Source organism: Bombina bombina, chromosome 3, assembly GCF_027579735.1.
Source record: "Bombina bombina isolate aBomBom1 chromosome 3, aBomBom1.pri, whole genome shotgun sequence".
NCBI classification, from domain to species: domain Eukaryota; kingdom Metazoa; phylum Chordata; class Amphibia; order Anura; family Bombinatoridae; genus Bombina; species Bombina bombina.
In genome coordinates this window covers 1,027,647,727-1,027,668,566 of record NC_069501.1, presented here as the reverse complement: position 1 = coordinate 1,027,668,566, position 20,840 = coordinate 1,027,647,727, and the positions used below count along the sequence as shown (strand labels likewise).

General features: G+C 39.0%; 1 protein-coding gene across 1 annotated transcript in view; it reads left to right on the top strand.

Moving 5' to 3' along the window:
* The window catches only part of TFCP2 (transcription factor CP2), a 124,342-nt gene that overhangs the window by 64,609 nt on the left and 38,893 nt on the right, over nucleotides 1–20,840 (top strand). Inside the window, exons 7-8 of the mRNA XM_053708222.1 lie at nucleotides 7,074–7,184; nucleotides 8,070–8,158. Coding sequence (XP_053564197.1) covers nucleotides 7,074–7,184; nucleotides 8,070–8,158 — 200 coding nt within the window. The remainder of the gene's footprint in view (nucleotides 1–7,073; nucleotides 7,185–8,069; nucleotides 8,159–20,840) is intronic.

The window sequence follows — 20,840 nt, the reverse complement described above, 5'->3', positions numbered from 1 at the left end:
AGAACTCCCAGAATTCTGCAATATTTTTTAATTTTTTTACAATAATGTTTAGACATGGGCTTATCTGCTAGCTCTTTGAAGGTTCAAATTTTAGCTTTTCTTTTCTATATCATACGCAAATTGCTAATTTTCCTGCTGTTTAGGCAATTTCTCCCCCTTTAAACTTAAAGGGACATGAAACACAAATTTTTTCTTTCGTGATTTAGAAAGAGCATACAATTATAAACAACTATCTAATTTACTTCTATTATCTAATTTGCTGCATTCGCTTGATATTCTTTGCTGAAAAGCATATCTAGATATGCTTAGTAGCTGCTGATTGGTAGCTGCACATAGATGCCTCCTGTGATTGGTTCACCGTGTGCATTGCTATTTCTTCATTAAAGTATATCTAAAGAATGAAGCAAATTAGGTAATAGAAGTAAATTGGAATGTTTTTTAAAATTGTATTCTCTACCTTAATCATGAAAGAAAATGTTTGGGTATAGTGTCCCTTTAATTGGTTTTAAGAGGCTTGCAAGCTTCTCCTTTTGAACCTATGCTGTCTTTAGACATTAAGCCTGTCATAAAAAGATTGGTTTCTTTTAGTGTTTTGTTCTGCCAGAATAGTCTGAATTGTCTAGTCTTTCTTGTGATCCCCCTTATCTAAGCTTTCCTTCAAGGTAAGGCTGTTTAAAAAAACAAAGGGATTGGCCAATCCCAATATTTGAAGAGACAGTATACACCAATTTTCATATAACTGCATGTAATAGACACTACTATAAGGAAGAATATGCACAGATACTGATCTAAAAATCCAGTATAAAACCTTATAAAAACTTACTTAGAAGCTCCAAGTTTAGCACTGTTGATGAGGTTAGCTGGGACACCCAGCGAAAGGGGCTTGGAGCAGACCCCCCCTTCCCTGCATATAAAGACAGATTAGACAAACAAGACCCAGCAGTAGTCTGTAAACGCATGTATACATCTGACACTGGGGCTTTTTTAGGAGTCTGAAAATCAGCACAATGTTGTAAAAAAAAAAAAAGAAAATTCAAAACTAAACCTTGTTACAAAAAACACTTCCAGATGGGCTATATTAATGGATCATTTATAAAACCATTTATGCAAAGAAAAATCTGGTGTATGTCTCTCAAGAGATGCAGAGTTACTATAATATAACCTATAAATGGAGGGCGAAAAGTGGAGCTAAATCTATTCTCAATTAACATCAGGAAATGCAGAAATTGCACAGTTAAATAAGAAAAGGGTGGCACAAAAGTGATAAGGGCATGCCAAGCATTAAGCCTTGAGGCAGCAATATGTTCCTCAGGTAAGTGTTTAAAAAAAAAAAAAGAAGTCTCCATTCCACACTACTTGTCTACCTCCTATTTTATCCATAGATCCATTGTGTGTGCTCATATATAGACTTAGGGTGACACCCTAAAGTGGGCTACTTTGGTATAAATGCCATAGATTAAATTCTGAGAAACTAAAATATAACCAGTCGCATATCCAAAAGTACAACTTTTTACTACACAGTAGTAAAATAGATTGTAATCTTCACACACACTTATTTGCTTGACTCGGATTCCTTAGCAGTGAAAGGTGCCTGTACACCTAGAATTACCAGTTCTTGCCTCCTCTTTCTTTGAAACCAGAAGTTTCTTGAATTCTGGATGCTACTGGAATGGACATATACAAGATAACTTTTAAAGCAGGTTAAAGTTTATTAACCGCATTGAGTAAAGTGTAGCATTTTCAATCTTAAACATTCTTTATTAAATAATGTGTAACCGAATTTCACAATAACAAATATAATTAAACATCATGGTGTGTAAACATAATTATGATTAATAAAATGTGGATAAGCACCACTTTGTGAATAAAAGTCTGATAATAAAGGATACGTTATTAAGAATTGTCATAGAAGATCATAAATCCGGTTTTTACATTTAAAAAAAAAAAAAACTCAAAGGAAAGAGAGAGGACATAGTGTGGTACTGTTTTAGCACATTCCTGAAAGTGTCTGCTCAACTGACTTAGAGTTTTATAGCCAACTGTACTGCTAAAATGCAATGGTACACTATGAGTAAAGTGGTATATGAGAAGGGTAAGGGGCGCCCTTGTGTCACCAAGGGAAAATGAAAATAAAATAAACACCTTATGTTTAATACTCAGATGTGAATCAATATGCTAATATGAGTGATCACTAATTAATCTACTGAAATATGGTACTAAAATGGCATCAGCATACTAGCATTAGTGCAAACAGATTAAACAGAAGGTGCCCCTATCAGATGTGCCTATCAAGAGACACAGAAGGGGTTAAGGATGATAAAAATACAAAATGTCAAATGCAGTGCTAAAAGTGAGATAGTCGTATATTTAACAGTCTCATTAAAGATGGTAGTATTTAATGAGGATAGATGGCTGGGTCTGCGACTATCACCTCCTCTCATGCTAGACTGCAGGACTTCTGTCGTGCAGCACCTACACTCTGGAACACTCTCTCCCTCGTGCTGTCAGGCTTTGCCCAAATCTTTCTTCCTTTAAATGCTCTCTGAAGACTTTTCTGTTCAGAGAAGCCTACCACCCAACTCAATAATATTCCTTTTACCTAACAACATTTCCCTCCTCTAACTCTGCATTAACATCTTTCTCACTCTTGCAGTCCTCACCTCATGTTTCCCAACCTCCTACCCTTCTAGATTGTAAGTTCCCACGGGAATAGGGCCCTCGATTCCTCCTGTATGTGTTTGTAACTTCTGTCCTGTCTCTTAGAAGTTTTATACTATTGTTTTATTTAAATGATCTGTATCCATGGACAGCGCTGCTGAATATGATGGTGCTTCATAAATAAAGTATAATAATAAAAATGCATAAGTGATAGATGGTTCACTGTTCCTGTACTTCAACTTTCTGTTTGTCATTTAAGGATGCTACAGCTGTTCTAATATGTCATTTGCATTGTCCCTGTTGGTGTATGCTGTAACCTGTTTACCTCAATAAAAATTATTTACAAAAAAAAGACCTAAGGGTCGTTAGAAATTATGTCCCTTAAAGTTCAGAAAAAGTAGAAGTCTTCCTCATTTTCTTCCAAGTCTGATCAATCCAAGTCTTCTTGGAGGTCCGGTCAACCTTGGAATAGGGGGAAGCAAGCCAAAAAGCCTTCTGTTGACTCTAAATCAACATGAAGGGGCCGCCCCCGATCCTGTAATGGATGAAGTGGGGGGGCAGGCTTTCTTTTCTTTCTTGTAATTAGCAAGAGTCCATGAGCTAGTGACGTATGGGATATACATTCCTACCAGGAGGGGCAAAGTTTCCCAAACCTCAAAATGCCTATAAATACACCCCTCACCACACCCACAAATCAGTTTTACAAACTTTGCCTCCTATGTCAAGAGGGAGGCTAACCTCTACACTAAAGCTAAAATTAACCCCTTCACTGCTGGGAATAATAAGTGTTGTGTGCAGCCTCAATTAGCGGTCTTCTAATTACCAAAAGGCAAAGCCATATATGTCTTATTTCTGAACAAAGCGGATCCCAGAGAAGCTTTTACATTAATTTGTGCCATGATTGCAAAAGTTGTTTGTAAATAATTTCAGTGAGAAACCTAAAGTTTGTGAGAAAGTTAACTTTTTTTTAAATTATTTTTTTATTGCATTTGGCGGTGAAATGGTGGCATGAAATAAACAAAAATTAACCTAGATCAATGCTGTGGGTTGTCTACTAAAAAATATATACTTTTGATAGATAAATAAAAAAACAATGTTCTATTTCTGTTTAAATGTATGAAGGGAAAAATGTTAAAAAAAAATTCTCTGGTCTTTTGTCTTAAAGGGATACTGAACCCAATTTTTTTTTCATTTGTGATTCAGATAGAGCATGCAATTTTAAGCAACTTTCTAATTTACTCCTATTAGCAAATTTTCTTCATTCTCTTGGTATCTTTATTTGAAATGCAAGAATGTAAGTTTAGATGCCGGACCATTTTTGGTGAACAACCTGGGTTGTTCTTGCTGATTGGTGGATAAATTCATCCACCAATAAAAAATTGCTATACACAGTTCTGAACCAAAAAAAGTTAAGATGCCTTCATTTTCAAAGAAAGATAGCAAGAGAATAAAGAAAAAAGGATAATAGGCGTAAATTAGAAAGTTGCTTAAAATTGCATGCTCTATCTGAATCCCGAAAGAGAAACATTTTGGGTTCAGTGTCCCTTTAAGTCTGAAATGCCATTTTAATAATGTAATATTGCACTGGTTTACTTCAGATTGTCAAGTTTTTTAGTAACGCTCATTGTTCACTTAATTGCAGAAGTGTAGGCATTTGATTATCAATATTTATCATAGCAAACTTTAAGTGTACCTGTAGACAGAAACTGTGGATCCACATCTGGGGGGATAAAGAAGGTATAGCAATTTAAAATACAAAAGTAAACTTAGTGAAACAGATTGTACATTTCAATTTTAAATAGAAGCATTTTGCAATATACCATGTTCCGTTAGCAAAACTGCTTTTATTAAACATTATTAGTGATTTACAGCAGCATGCACAAGGAGCAGACAGTGGTGCGTATTGTATCTGTGAAGACTGTTTGTGTAATATTAGCCACCGCTGACTCTGAGATGGTGTGGTGTTTAAATACAGGTTCATGTGCTCTCACAGGATATGTGCGTATTCCCATGAAAAACAATAACTTTACTAGAAGCAGTTTTGCTAGTGCACATTTCGGTGTTGACCTTTCTATCCCTTTTGAAGAGCAAGTTTGATAATGAAAACTACATTATAGATTTGAATTTAAATTGGTGCCTGATTATTTGCTCTTGCCTAACGACATGCAACATTAGTTTACAAGTCAGTTTTTGAACCGAATGAATTATTCACTAGGATAACACATTTGATGCTTACTACGCTATAAAAAGTTTGTATCCTAGGGTAAGACTTCTGGAAAATAAAACGAAAGCGGTTATTTTACAGGTGTTTTCTTTCTTAGTCCCATAACGCTGGAGTAATAGCAAAGATATTTTGTTCCTGAGGGTCTGGATGACATTGAATGAAGGGCAGTCTAAGTGTGTACACTATGAGTTTGTGAAGCATGGCAAGGTTTATTTAAACCATTAAGCTAATTAGTTTAGGTTTTTGGGATAACACACAGTTGTTTGTTTAATTTAAAACAGCTCTTTTGTGTTTTTCTTGTATACTATAACTGTGTGTTTTTAGTTTTTTTTATTTCTGTAATTATATGCAGATATTATTTGTGATGTGATATCAAACACACTGTAACTATGACACACAGCAAACAATAGTGCAGGTCACTAATAGAGCTAACATAGTGAAAAATCATGGGCTTGCTAAATCTAAAACATAATGTGTATTTAATCATAGGACCAGCCGTAGATAGATGCACGTTTTGTGTATTAATAGTAATTCCATTTATTTTTACAATTTTTTTTTTTTTTTTTTTTTTTTTTTTATAAAATATTATCCGACACTATAGATCCCTGTGTTGAAGATATAGGCCATAATGAAGCTTGTTGGACATTCCAGGCTCAAAACCATAGGTATTAAAGGGATATTAAACAGTATGAAACTGTAAAATAAAATGTTTAATTTTGTGTAGTTAAAAAAAAATAATATTCCTTTTTATTTTTTTTGTTCCTTTTTTTTGTAATTTTAATACAGAAAATTGTTGGTTTTCTAAATTTCACTAAGTTTCTATAAAGTAATACATCATTATGTCTAGCATGTATTTACTGTTTTACATCCCTTTAATATAAAGTTGGCCCCTTCCTTTACGGCTATAACAGCCGCAACTCTTCTGGGAAGGCTTTACACAAGAGTTTGGAGTGTCTCTGTGGGAATTTGTGCTTATTCAGTGAAAAGAGCATTTGTGAGGTCAGGCACTGATGTTGGTCAAGAAGGTCTGGCTTGCACTCACCATTCTAATTCGTCCCAAAGGTATTCAATGGGGTTGAGGTCAGGGCTTAGTTTGACAACTTTGGTTTCGAAGAACTCAAGTGGTCTGCACAAAGTCTTCATGGACCTCGCATATAGATATATACACACAATTTTACACCGGGTCTCTTTAGTTTACCTAATGGTTTTTATCCCATCAAACTCCCTAATATTTCCACGCATGATCATTTTACACTATGCACTTCCATTAAAGGGTCGTGTAAGCCGTAATTTTAAATTTTCATGATTCAGATAGCTCATGCAATTTTAGATAACTTCCCAATTCACTTATGTTATCAAATGTGCTTCATTCTCATTGTATTCTTTTGTTGAAAAGCATACCTAGGTAGGTTTAGGACCAGCAATTCATTACTGGGAGCTAGCTGCTGATTGGTGACTGTACATATATGCCTCTCTTCCCATTTGCTCACTTGATGGGTTCAGCGAGATCCCAGCAGTAGATATCTGCTCCGTTCTCTTGTATCCTCTGTTGAAGGTGCAAATTTGATAAAAGAAGAAATTTGATAATAGAAATAAAAGAGAAAGGTGTTTAAAATTATACGTGCTATACGAACCATGGAAGAAAATTTTGGGGTTTCATGTCCTCCTTCAAGCAACCATCCAGTTTTCTCCCCAGGATCTATTTAGCGGGTGCACCACCCGGCTGATTTTGCCGACCACCCAGCTTAAACTTTTAACCAATATTAAGCTAAAATTAGCTAATATTAGAAATGTTCAATTTGTATTGTACAAATTATCATTAAATACATTTGTTAAATTATGCAAATTTGTGCTTAGGATAGCAGAAAATATTATAATAGAAAATATTACACTGCCCTCACCCGGCTACTTCATAATGCCACCTGGCTGGCAAAATTTTCAGTGGAGAATGCTGTAATCCCTTTGTCTACAGTGATTACCACTTAGATAACAAATTCTTAGTTGCAAATCCAATTCTAGGTTTAGTTGTGTATTTAATGTACCCCATATATATCCGTATATTGTAGTGCATTACATATCTTCTTATTCATTTGTGATACTTTGTAATGTTTATAACATTTTGTCATTAAAGTATCCTGTTAGTAATTGTATAATATGCATTCCTTTCCCTTTATTTGTCTTGTATGCATAGCCCAAGGGAGCAGACCGAAAGCAAAAAACTGATCGAGAAAAAATGGAGAAGCGCACACCTCAAGAGAAAGAGAAATACCAGCCTTCCTATGAAACAACTATCCTCACTGAGGTACATATCATGTAGCTGGGTCAGTCCTCTGTAGACCTTTACCATACAAAAGCACACTATTCCTGTACTGTACAGAGAGATTTTATTAGTTTTATTCCTTCGTTGTGGGCTTGGCACTAAATATAAACAGACTTTATCTCTCCATTCACATAACAGGTTATTTTGCTGGTCTCATCTAATTACAAATTGATTTTTTTTTTTCCATTTAATTTTAAATTTGTACACTGAAATAGAGGGTTAAAAATGAATTTTGACTGCACTTTTAAATGCTTGGTATACACTGGGTAACTTTTTTTTTTATAGTTAATGGGACATTCAAGTCAAAATTAAACTTTCATGGTTCAGATAGCATGCATTTCTTAAGAGGCTTTTCAGTTTACTTAACAAATTTACTTTGTTCTCTTGGTATCCTTTGAAAAGTAGATCTCCTAGGTAGTTTTAGGAGCAGCAATGCACTACTGGGAGCAAGCTGCTTATTGGTGGCTGCACATATATTCCTAGTCATTGACTAACCTGATGTATTTAGCTAGGTCCCAATAGTGCAGTTGTTGCTCTGATGCTGACTAAATTGAAACCCTTCACAAGGGTTAGATAGTGTTATATACAAGCAGCAGTGCAATAATAAAATGCTCTAATATTCTATCATTTTATTTGTATATGTTACTGTCCCTTTAGGCTATCTTCACATTTAATATCATTACAGGGATGTAATAGTGATCCCAGGCCCTTATGTGTAGCATTACTGAGTCCTAACACCAAGTGTCATTGTTTTACAACAGGGTTGATAAAAGCTCTAAGCTGCAAATTTCAAATAATCTGTGGTCACATGGGGGACCCTGTATAACTGGTGTAATTAGTATTATGGGCTTTGTTTTTCTTTTATAGTGTTCACCATGGCCAGAGATTACATATGTCACAAATGCTCCCTCTCCTGGGTTTAACAGTACTCACAGTAGTTTTACCATTGGAGAAGGGTAAGTGAAACCTGTTCTAACACACATCTGTGTCTTTACACAAGATATATTACTGTGACATTTCTTTCTTTCAATGACAAGTGGTTAGATATTTATCAGGAAGTCATTATGACGGCTACATACAGCACTCCTTATAACTGATAGTGACAGCATGGTGTAGGTTAGGGATATGCTAACTTACATTTTAAAAGTCAAAGTTAATGACAACAATCCAGCCAGTGCATGGGGAAGGACTTAAAGCCTATACAAGATAGATTTTTTTTTTTTTTTTTTAATCCAATTGTTTTTTTTCATATGTGTTAGAGTATCCTAGTCACCTAGTTCTTACACAGAAATGACACTTTCTTTTTTTTTTAAGCTAGGTGGGCTGATTTTTATAGTTCTATATGCTGGTGGGTCAAATACATTAAAAAAAAAATCTGCATTGGTGCACTCCATGTATTACACAGCAGCAATGTAGCACTTAATCGATTTAGAATCATTTAAAGGGACATGAAACCCACATTTTTTCTTTTGTCATTCAGAAAGAGCGTGCAATTATAAACAACTTTCTAATTTACTTCTATTATCCAATTTGCTTCATTCCCTTGATATTCTTTGCTAAAAAGCAAAAAGTAGCTGCTGATTGGGGGCTGCACATAGATGCCTCGTGTGATTGGCTCACCCATGTGCATTGCTATTTCTTCAACAAAGAATATCTAAAAAATGAAGCAAATTAGATAATAGAAGTAAATTAGCAAGTTGTTTAAAATTGTAATTTCTATCTGAATCATAAAATAAAATTTTTGGGTTTAGTTGCCCTTTAAAGGAACACAATTCAAATTTAAACTCTCATGGTTCAGATAGAAGCAAACATGCTTTATCATCAAATGTATAACCTTCTCTTGGTGTCCTTTGTTGAAGAGCATACTTGGGTCGGCCCAGGAGTTTTGTCTTATGCACTATATGGCTGCAGTGTTAGCAACAATATTAAACCTTTTTAGCACAAACTTGAAGATTATGGAGAATATAAGAAATAAAGTGTACATTTTATACGTTCTTGCAAGACTCCAGCTAAAAGATGCAATTTCATGGATTCAGTTGTCTCCAAGAGATATAAAAGTGCAAAAAGAAAATGCTCTAATATGTTAGAGCATTTTATTATTGCAATATTGTTTGTAAATAACTGATAACTGTGATTAACCCCTACAAAGGGATTAAACACATAGTTAAAATCCGCTCCACATGAGAAGTGCTCTACTGGAAGCTAGAAGCTTACATCTGGTGATCCAGTTACAAGAGACAAATTTGTGTAACTACCAATCACCAGCTAGTTCATAGTAATGTAGGATATGTACATATTCATTTTTTAACCAAGTGTACCAAGAGAACAAAGTACATTTGATAATAGAAGTGAATTTAAGTGATTAAAATATGCTCTATCTGAATCAAGCAAGTTTAATTTTGACTTTCCTGTCCTTTTTAATTAGAATTCTAGAATTTTACAAATTTCAACATAGGAATAACATATCTTTGTCTTCTAAGCTTTATCTGGGTGCTTTCTTGTAACTGTGGTGCTTAGTAGGATTGGATATTTCTTCTTATATTAGCAAACATTTTTAAGATGGTTCCAAATATTTTTAAAATGATTAATTGACTAACATCTATTGTATCCTAATATTTTGGTGTTTGGGAAGGTGAACTGATGTGAAATGACTTATTTTTATTACTATTGTTTTATTATTTTGCTTTTCATATGCCGGTTTTTACGTACATTATTATTTCATTTTAGTACCTAACAGAACAAGCAGATTTCAACATACTTATATATAAAAAAAAAATTAATACAGGTATGTGAATGACATGGCAGTGAAGGGTTTAATGGCTCTTTCCATCTTAATGGGTGGAGAGTCCACTGCTTCATTCATTACTTGTGGGAAATAAGAACCTGGTCACCAGGAGGAGGCAAAGACACCCCAGCCAAAGGCTTACATACCTCCCCTCATCCCCCAGTCATTCTTTGCCTTTCGTCACAGGAATGGATGGAAGATAAACAAAGGAAAGAGTTCTCTGGTTCCTAGCAACAGGGTGGAGTTCCTGGGTACGATAATAGATTTCATATATATGAAGATATTTTTGACGGGTCAGAAACGTTCCAAGATGGCGTCCAGCTGTCTTGCACTCCAGACCTCCTCAAGGCCATCTGTGGCCAGGTGTATGGAGGTGATTGGGCTCATGGTATCCAGCATAGATGTCATTCCATTAACCAGTTTCAATTTCAGACCTCTTCAGTTATGCATGTTGAGACAATGGAACGGCGAGCAAGGGAATCCCTCTCTTGGTGGATCCGTCCGGGACAGCTGGCCCAGGGGACATCCTTCTTGAGGCCATCCTGGGAGATTGTAACCACAGACGCAAGTCTATCCAGATGGGGAGCTGTTTGAGGTGCCAGAAGGGCACAGGGCAGGTGGACTCAAGAGAAGTCGACTCTACCAGTAAATATTCTGGAACTTCGAGTGATTTTCAACGCTCTGAGGGTTTGGCCCCACCTTGGGGCGTTCCGTTTCATCAGATTTCAGTCGGACAACATTACCTCAGTGGCTTACATGAACCATTAGGGGGGAACGAGGAGCTCCCTAGCCATTAGGGGGAAGTATCTCGGATTCTGGAATGGGCAGAGACTCACAATTGTTGGCTCTCTGCGATCCACATTCCAGGTGTGGACAACTGGGAAGCGGATTTTCTCAGCAGACAATAGTTTCATCTGGGGTAATGGTCTTTCCATCCTGAGGTGTTTGCGTAGATCTGTAACAGGTGGTGGGCGCTAGAGAAAGACCTCATGGCGTCCAGACTCGACTTCAAGCTACCCAGATATGGGTCGTGGTCCAGGGATCCACAGGCGTAGCTGATAGATGCCTTAGCAGTGCCTTGGGAGTTCAACCTAATTTACATTCTGCCACCGTTGCCACTTCTTCCTCGATTGGTGGCGCGCATCAAACGGGAGCAAGCTTCGACTATTCTGATTGCTCTGTTGTGGCTGTGGAGGGCGTGGTTTGCGGATCTTGTGGGGATGTAGTCTCCTCCATGGAGGTTACCCTGGCGCAGAGATCTGCTGGTTCAGGGTCCTTTTCTACACCAAAATCTCGATTCTCTGAGGCTGACTGCGTGGAGATTGGACGCCTAGTCTTGGCTAAGAGAGGTTTTTCTTAGAGGGTAATTGATACTCTCATCCAGGCCAGGAAGCTGGTCACTCGTCCCATCTATCATACGGTGTGGATGAACTACTTATCCTGGTGTGAGGAACGTGGATATCCCTGGCACAAGGTTAGGGTATCCAGGATTCTGGCCTTTCTCCAGGATGGACTGGATAAGGGTCTTGCCGCCAGTTCCTTAAGGGAACAGATTTTGGCGTTGTCGGTGCTGTTACACAAGAAGCTAGCAGAGCTTCCTGATATTCAGTCCTTTGTTCAGGCTCTGTTTGGGATCAGACCTTCATTCCTTACTTGTGTGGGAAATACAGAACTTGGCCACCAGGAGGAGGCAAAGACACCCCAGCCAAAGGTTTAAATACCTCCCCCACTTCCCTCATCCCCCAGTCATTCTTTGCCTTTTGCCACAGGAGGTTGGCAGAGAAGTTTTAGAAGATTCGGAGTAGTTCCTTATGGAGGGTAGTACTCTTTGGAATGGGACTGGAGTTTTAAGTAGTCTTGTCAGCCTCTCTGTGAGAGCATTGACGAAAGTTAGTCTGGAAATGCAGGGAGAGTCTTTCTGCGAACTCATATTAACAGCTCCTTAAGCAATCAGGGTTTACAAGTTTCGCTGCCTGCTTTCTTCACTCAAGTCCATGTCAGAAGCGCTGCTACAGTTTGTCAACTGACACGAAGGACCGTGTCACTGTTCCACAGTATAGATTCCGGTAAGATTGTTTCATTATTTTACACACATGTTAACGATAGAAGACAGGGTCACAGTGGGACTCCTTTATCTTTATGGAATTAAGTGATTTCAACTGATTATGTGTAAGAACATTTGGGCTCTTAGAATGATACGGAACGTACAGGTTATTTTCATTTTGAGAGCTGCACAGTTTCTTTATATCAAGATGGCGCGCTTTTTCTTTAGCAGGGCCAGGTCCTGCATGAGCACCATGTGACCGGGAGTGGTCACGTTTTTTCCCCTTCTTCCGATTCCTGACCGGGTGTCTGCGGAGAGGAGCATCTTCTCTGTCTGGGTCATAGGAGGTGGTGAGTGCCCCAGCCATTGGGGGGTATAAGGTGCCCTCTCAATTATGTTCCGTATGCCGCAATAGAGTATTCTCATCAACCAATGTTGAGATGTTAGAGACCACTGAACCGTCCGCCTCTGAGGACTCTTCTTCCAGTGAGGTGTGTTCCCTAGATTCTGTTCCTACATATGCAGTTTTCCTGAGTTCCGATCCTCCTTCGCCTGTAAGGGGTTTGTTTCCACCAGAGGTTACTTCTCAGTTCTGCATGGCCACCTCTATGGCCTTAGCGATGTTGCCTATTCCTGCCACGCGTAAGCGAAGGGGTAATCCAAGCTCTCATGCCCAAGGACATTCGTGTAAAAGGATTGTGTTCGATCAGTCCTCTGGGGATGCGTTTCCCTCTGAGGCTTCAGAGGAAGATCCTCCAGGATCTGAGTCTGCTGACTTGGGTCCTCCGACTGCGGAGGGCTTAGCATTTAGATTAGTACACCTGCATTTACTCCTGAGAGGTTTTGGCGATGTTGGAGGTTCCCAGTACTGATCCATCAGTTGAATCTCGGTCCTCTAAATCTGATAATGATCTTAACTAGACGAGTGGAGGATGAGATCCTATTCCTTGTTGTCGTTTTTTTACCTTTTTGTTTTATTTATTAGAATCCCAGTTCCGAGCTCTATGGGGGATTGTGCTGTATGACATGCAGGACCTGTTTTTTGTTTGCACACTACTTTTTCAGGGCGTTTGCCTGTTTTCTTTTACTTTGCTATTCCGTTTCGGATAGTTTTGTTTTTTAGAGCTCTGGGTTGTTATAGAAACTCTTCTTAACGTTTCGTCACATGGAATTTTTGGTACTATCGACTTGATGGTCGAGGTTGTTGGAAACTTCCGGTGGAAGCTTACGGATTTCTGTTCGGGTTGATAGTTCCCCCGATTTAAAGTAAAAAAAAAATTAAGCCTCGGTGCTCAATTTCTTTTAATTTGATTATTCAGTTGTTCTAGCTTTGCTGGAACTTAAGAGTTTCGTTTTCACCTTGGATTGTTCCGGCAGATACGTTGTATCTTAGATAACAGGCAGGACCTGTTGTGGATACTAGTTGGTTTTGCTCCTTCTTCTATACAACAGCAGGCCATCTATCCTAGTTAACAGGATGGACCTGTTTCAGTATTATCTGGGGTGGATGCTTGATAATGGATCATATGAATCTAGGGGTCCTAGAGGCCGGAACTAGGCTTTTCTAGGCAATTGTCTTCTCAGAGAAAGGGAAGTTTTGTCAAGTGACCTTTGGAGTCATTGTCCTGGTATTTATCGCACGGTGGGAATATTCTCCTCCTCTGTTGGTGCATGCCCTAATAGGGGGATGGTCTTCCCGTCCTAATTGGGTTCTATGATTTTTAAGAAGATCTTATTAGTTCTTCTTTTCATTGGAGAATGTAAGGTTCTCCCTTCCTTTGGTTAAGAAGGATGTTTTTCCTGGTTCATCCCTTTTTGAGCAAATCCGGTTCTTAGAAACCATATCTTACAGTAAACCTCTTTCTGATCCTAGGTTTCCTTCTTGGGATCTGGGGGTTAAGGTGGCAGTATCCTGCTTACAGATTTTCTGTAGCTCCCAGGTTTCGGCTTTTATGGGTTTCTCACCTTCGCCTGCTTATAGACCTTTTGGGGTTTCCTCGTGTCCTTTCAATCCTCAGAGTATTATCTAGACCGGAGTTGCTGGTGTAGACACCAGGGTGGATTTTGGATGCTGTTTTTGTCTTATGAACAGGAATTTTTCCTTCGGGTTATGCCCTCGTTGACAAGGGGGTGGAGAGTGATATACACAGCCGAGTTGGTGCATCAGTCTTAACAGACTTACATGGTTTAGCGGCGGGGGAAATCAATCCCAGTGTTCCATTCAGTTCTCCCTGTTCTGAGAATTTTTATTTTTTTTAAGCTCTTCCGGGGCGGTTTTGACTTTCTCCCCACTGACAAGGATGTGACCATGTCCTAGGGAGGTCCGTGGGTTGGGAGTTATCTTCCAATTCTTCCTTTTGGTTCCTCAGCAAGCATTCTGCTTGGAGGATTTGGTCTTCTGGGTTCATACCAGATGGGACCTCTTATTGGTGGTCTGGGTTCATACCAGATGGGACCTCTTATTGGGGAGATCTTATTTTGGAGAAGGAGAGTTCCTTGTGTTAAACGGGGGGTCGTGTTTGATGGTTGGCGGAGGCACACTTCGGCTCAGTGCCAGTGACCCTCTCTATGAGCGTGCTCCTCAGAATCAGATGTCCCATACCATCATTCCCTGCTCAAATGTTTATATCTAATGGGGAAGATGATCAAGATTTCAAGGTCTCTGTTAGCTTCACCGCTTCTGTAGCTTAAGGGGGGTTTCAACCCAGCTGGGGCTCCGGCCTTTTCATCCAAAATATGCTAGACATCTTACATTCTTTAGAGGTTTCTTTTCATCCTTATTTTCTTTCGACCATGTTACGCTTTGTTGTGGATGGTTCTATCCTAGCAGGAGCAGGGTCTTTGTTTTCATCACAATCTGGATTCTCTGAGGCTCACTGCGTGGAATTGAACACTTAGTCTTTGCCATGAGATGTTTTTCTAAAAGGGATGTTGATGCTCTCATTTTAGCTTAAAGCTGGTGTATCGTTGCATCTATCAAAAGGGATGCAGGACCTACTTTTCAGGTAATGGTGTCCTACGATGGCTTAGTGGTGAACTTTGCTGCTTTGGAAGCTGTAAGTCAAGAGTTCAAATCCAGCTGTGACTATCTACTCTTCATAATGCATGACTTACCTTTTCTGGTATGAAGAGCGGGGATTCCCCTGGCATAAGGCCAGGTTTTCCAGGATCCTTCTTTTCCCCAGGATGCTCTGGAGAAGGGCTTTTTCTGTGGCTCCCTTAAGGGACAGATTTCGGCCCTATCTGTTTTGATGTCCAGTCTTTGGTTCAGGCTTTGACTAGATCAGGCCTGTGTTTAGATCTAGTACTCCTCTTGTGAGTTTACATCTTGTTCTAAGTTTTGCAGTAGGCTCCGTTTGGGCTTATGCATGGTATTGACATTGAGATTTTCTGTCTTGGAAGGTCCTTTTTGTACTGCACTATTGCTTCGGCGCGCAGATTTCCGAGATGACTGCCTTGCATTGTGATTTTCCTTGCCTAGTTTTTCATGCGGCTAAGGCTGTTCTTAGTATTGGGTTAGGTTTTCTTCCTATGGTGGTTTCTGATTGCGGTTCCTTCCTTGTGCTCTAATCCTTCTCTTCGAATGAGCTGTTATTTCATAACTTGGATGTGGTTCGGGCCTTGAAGTTCACCAGACTCTTTCCTTGTTTGTTTTCTGGTTGAGGAGCATTACTCGCTTAGTTTATAAGTCGGCAGGACACAAGCCTCCTCAGAGGATGAAGGCTCATTCAACTAGAGCTGTGGTTCCTCTTTGGTCGTTTGAGAATGAGGCCTCTATGTATTAGATGTAGTTTATATATTTGACATTTTTGCTTCATTCAGTGTCCTCTTGAGCTTGGGTATATGTTTCCCACAAGTAAGGAATGAAGCCGTGGACTCTACTCATATTAAGAAGGAAAACATAAATTATGCTTACCAAATAATTTCCTTTCCTTCTGTATGAGGAGAGTCCACGGCCCCCGCCCGAATTCTCCATTGGGCAGACTTAAATTTGGTTTTGTTCTTCTGGCACCATTTATACCCTGATATTTCTCCTACTGTTCCTTTTTCCCTCGGCAGAATGACTGGGGGATGAGGGAAGTAGGGGAGGTATTTAAGCCTTTGGCTGGGGTGTCTTTGCCTCCTCCTGGTGGCCAGGTTCTGTGTTTCCCACAAGTAAGGAATGAAGCCGTGGACTCTACTCATACAGAAGGAAAGGAAAATCTGGTAAGCATAATTTGTTTTTTCTCCTGCCACTAAGCCAGATATTGGGCTTTGTTTGATGGTATTTCAATGCTTTCATTCCCTGAAATAGCCCACTCAATTGTGTGCTTTATACTACATTACACACTCCATTATCTTTGTTTCCTAAGTTCTATATATAATAAAGGGATACTAAACTCACATTTTTTTCTTTTACAAAGATATGACGAGTCCACAGATTTCATCCTTACTTGTGGGATATTAACCTCCTGCTAACAGGAAGTGGCAAAGAGCACCACAGCAGAGCTGTATATATAGCCCCTTCCCCTCCACCCCCAGTCATTCTCTTTGCCTGTGTTATACTAGGAAGACATGGTAAAGTGAGGTGTTGGTTTTAGTTTCTTCAATCAATAAGTTTTTTTTATTTTAAATGGTACCGGTGCGTACTATTTTCCTCAGGGGGATATGGAAGAAGATTTTTGCCCTGAGGTTTGATGATCTTAGCATTTGTAACTAAGATCCACGCTTGTTCCCACAAGACTTCTGAAGGTAACCATGAGACATCTTCAGTGTGGAGACCGGTTTCATGCTACAAGCAGCATTAAGGTATGTGCAGCCTTTTTTTCTGAGGAGATATGGTGTATCAGAACTGCATTATTTCCCTGTATGGGAATGGGGTAAGCAGTAAAACCTATTTTAATAAGAGGGGTGTTACTGGAGTCCTTATTTCTTTCATGTAATTAGCAAGAGTCCATGAGCTAGTGACATATGGGATATACATTCCTACCAGGAGGGGCAAAGTTTCCCAAACCTTAAAATGCCTATAAATACACCCCTCACCACACCCACAATTCAGTTTTACAAGCTTTGCCTCCTATGGAGGTGGTGAAGTAAGTTTGTGCTAGATTCTACGTTGATATGCGCTCCGCAGCAGGTTGGAGCCCGGTTTTCCTCTCAGCGTACAGTGAATGTCAGAGGGATGTGAGGAGAGTATTGCCTATTTGAATTCAATGATCTCCTTCTACGGGGTCTATTTCATAGGTTCTCTGTTATCGGTCGTAGAGATTCATCTCTTACCTCCCTTTTCAGATCGACGATATACTCTTATATATACCATTACCTCTACTGATTCTCGTTTCAGTACTGGTTTGGCTTTCTACTACATGTAGATGAGTGTCCTGGGGTAAGTAAGTCTTATTTTCTGTGACACTCTAAGCTATGGTTGGGCACTTTTTTATAAAGTTCTAAATATATGTATTCAAACATTTATTTGCCTTGACTCAGGATGTTCAACATTCCTTATTTCAGACAGTCAGTTTCATATTTGGGATAATGCATATGAATAAATCAATTTTTTTCTTACCTTAAAATTTGACTTTTTTCCTGTGGGCTGTTAGGCTCGCGGGGGCTGAAAATGCTTCATTTTATTGCGTCATTCTTGGCGCGGACTTTTTTGGCGCAAATTTTTTTTTCTGTTTCCGGCGTCATACGTGTCGCCGGAAGTTGCGTCATTTTTGACGTTCTTTTGCGCCAAAAAATGTCGGCGTTCCGGACGTGGCGTAATTTTTGGCGCCAAAAGCATTTAGGTGCCAAATAATGTGTGCATCTTATTTGGCGCTAAAAAAATATGGGCGTCGCTTTTTGTCTCCACATTATTTGTCTCATTTTTTCTTTGCTTCTGGTTGCTAGAAGCTTGTTCCTTGGCATTTTTTCCCATTCCTGAAACTGTCATTTAAGGAATTTGATCAATTTTGCTTTATATGTTGTTTTTTCTCTTACATATTGCAAGATGTCTCACGTTGCATCTGAGTCAGAAGATACTTCAGGAAAATCGCTGTCTGGTGCTGGAACTACCAAAGCTAAGTGTATCTGCTGTAAACTTTTGGTAGCTGTTCCTCCAGCTGTTGTTTGTATTAATTGTCATGACAAACTTGTTAATGCAGATAATATTTCCTTTAGTAATGTGCCATTACCTGTTGCAGTTCCATCAACATCTAATGTTCAGAATGTTCCTGATAACATAAGAGATTTTGTTTCTGAATCCATCAAGAAGGCTATGTCTGTTATTCCTCCTTCTAGTAAACATAAAAACTCTTTTAAAACTTCTCTTTATACAGATGAATTTTTAAATGAACATCATCATTCTGATTCTAATGACTCTTCTGGTTCAGAGGATTCTGTCTCAGAGGTTGATGCTGATAAATCTTCATATTTATTTAAAATGGAATTTATTCGTTCTTTACTTAAAGAAGTACTAATTGCTTTAGAAATTGAGGATTCTGGTCCTCTTGATACTAAATCTAAACGTTTAGATAAGGTCTTTAAATCTCCTGTGGTTATTCCAGAAGTTTTTCCTGTTCCTGGTGCTATTTCTGAAGTAATTTCCAGAGAATGGAATAATTTGGGTAATTCATTTACTCCTTCTAAACGTTTTAAGCAATTATATCCTGTGCCGTCTGACAGATTAGAATTTTGGGACAAAATCCCTAAAGTTGATGGGGCTATTTCTACCCTTGCTAAACGTACTACTATTCCTACGTCAGATGGTACTTCGTTTAAGGATCCTTTAGATAGGAAAATTGAATCCTTTCTAAGAAAAGCTTATCTGTGTTCAGGTAATCATCTTCTTAGACCTGCTATATCATTGGCTGATGTTGCTGCAGCTTCAACTTTTTGGTTGGAAACTTTAGCGCAACAAGTAACAGATCATGATTCTCATAATATTATTATTCTTCTTCAACATGCTAATAATTTTATCTGTGATGCCATTTTTGATATTATCAGAGTTGATGTCAGGTTTATGTCTCTAGCTATTTTAGCTAGAAGAGCTTTATGGCTTAAAACTTGGAATGCTGATATGTCTTCTAAATCGACTCTACTTTCCATTTCTTTCCAGGGTAACAAATTATTTGGTTCTCAGTTGGATTCTATTATCTCAACTGTTACTGGTGGGAAAGGAACTTTTTTTACCACAGGATAAAAAATCCAAGGGTAAAAACAGGGCTAATAATCGTTTTCGTTCCTTTCGTTTCAACAAAGAACAAAAGCCTGATCCTTCATCCTCAGGAGCAGTTTCAGTTTGGAAACCATCTCCAGTCTGGAATAAATCCAAGCCTTCTAGAAAAGCAAAGCCAGCTTCTAAGTCCAGATGAAGGTGCGGCCCTCATTCCAGCTCAGCTGGTAGGGGGCAGGTTACGTTTTTTCAAAGAAATTTGGATCAATTCTGTTCACAATCTTTGGATTCAGAACATTGTTTCAGAAGGGTACAGAATTGGTTTCAAGATAAGACCTCCTGCAAAGAGATTTTTTCTTTCCCGTGTCCCAGTAAATCCAGCGAAAGCTCAAGCATTTCTGAAATGTGTTTCAGATCTAGAGTTGGCTGGAGTAATTATGCCAGTTCCAGTTCTGGAACAGGGGCTGGGGTTTTATTCAAATCTCTTCATTGTACCAAAGAAGGAGAATTCCTTCAGACCAGTTCTGGATCTAAAAATATTGAATCGTTGTGTAAGGATACCAACGTTCAAAATGGTAACTGTAAGGACTATCTTGCCTTTTATTCAGCAAGGGCATTATATGTCCACAATAGATTTACAGGATGCATATCTGCATATTCCGATTCATCCAGATCATTATCAGTTCCTGAGATTCTCTTTTCTGGACAAGCATTACCAGTTTGTGGCTCTGCCGTTTGGCCTAGCTACAGCTCCAAGAATTTTTACAAAGGTTCTCGGTGCCCTTCTGTCTGTAATCAGAGAACAGGGTATTGTGGTATTTCCTTATTTGGACGATATCTTGGTTCTTGCTCAGTCTTTACATTTAGCAGAATCTCATACGAATCGACTTGTGTTGTTTCTTCAAGATCATGGTTGGAGGATCAATTCACTAAAAAGTTCATTGATTCCTCAGACAAGGGTAACCTTTCTGGGTTTCCAGATAGATTCAGTGACCATGACTCTGTCTTTGACAGACAAGAGACGTCTAAAATTGATTTCAGCTTGTCGAAACCTTCAGTCACAATCATTCCCTTCGGTAGCCTTATGCATGGAAATTCTAGGTCTTATGACTGCTGCATCGGACGCGATCCCCTTTGCTCGTTTTCACATGCAACCTCTTCAGCTCTGTATGCTGAATCAATGGTGCAGGGATTACACAAAGATATCTCAATTAATATCTTTAAAACCGATTGTACGACACTCTCTAACGTGGTGGACAGATCACCATCGTTTAATTCAGGGGGCTTCTTTTGTTCTTCCGACCTGGACTGTAATTTCAACAGATGCAAGTCTTACAGGTTGGGGAGCTGTGTGGGGATCTCTGACGGCACAAGGAGTTTGGGAATCTCAGGAGGTGAGATTACCGATCAATATTTTGGAACTCCGTGCAATTTTCAGAACTCTTCAGTCTTGGCCTCTTCTGAAGAGAGAATCGTTCATTTGTTTTCAGACGGACAATGTCACAACTGTGGCATACATCAATCAAGGAGGAACTCACAGTCCTCTGGCTATGAAAGAAGTATCTCGAATTTTGGTTTGGGCGGAATCCAGCTCCTGTCTAATCTCTGCGGTTCATATCCCAGGTATAGACAATTGGGAAGCGGATTATCTCAGTCGCCAAACGTTGCATCCGG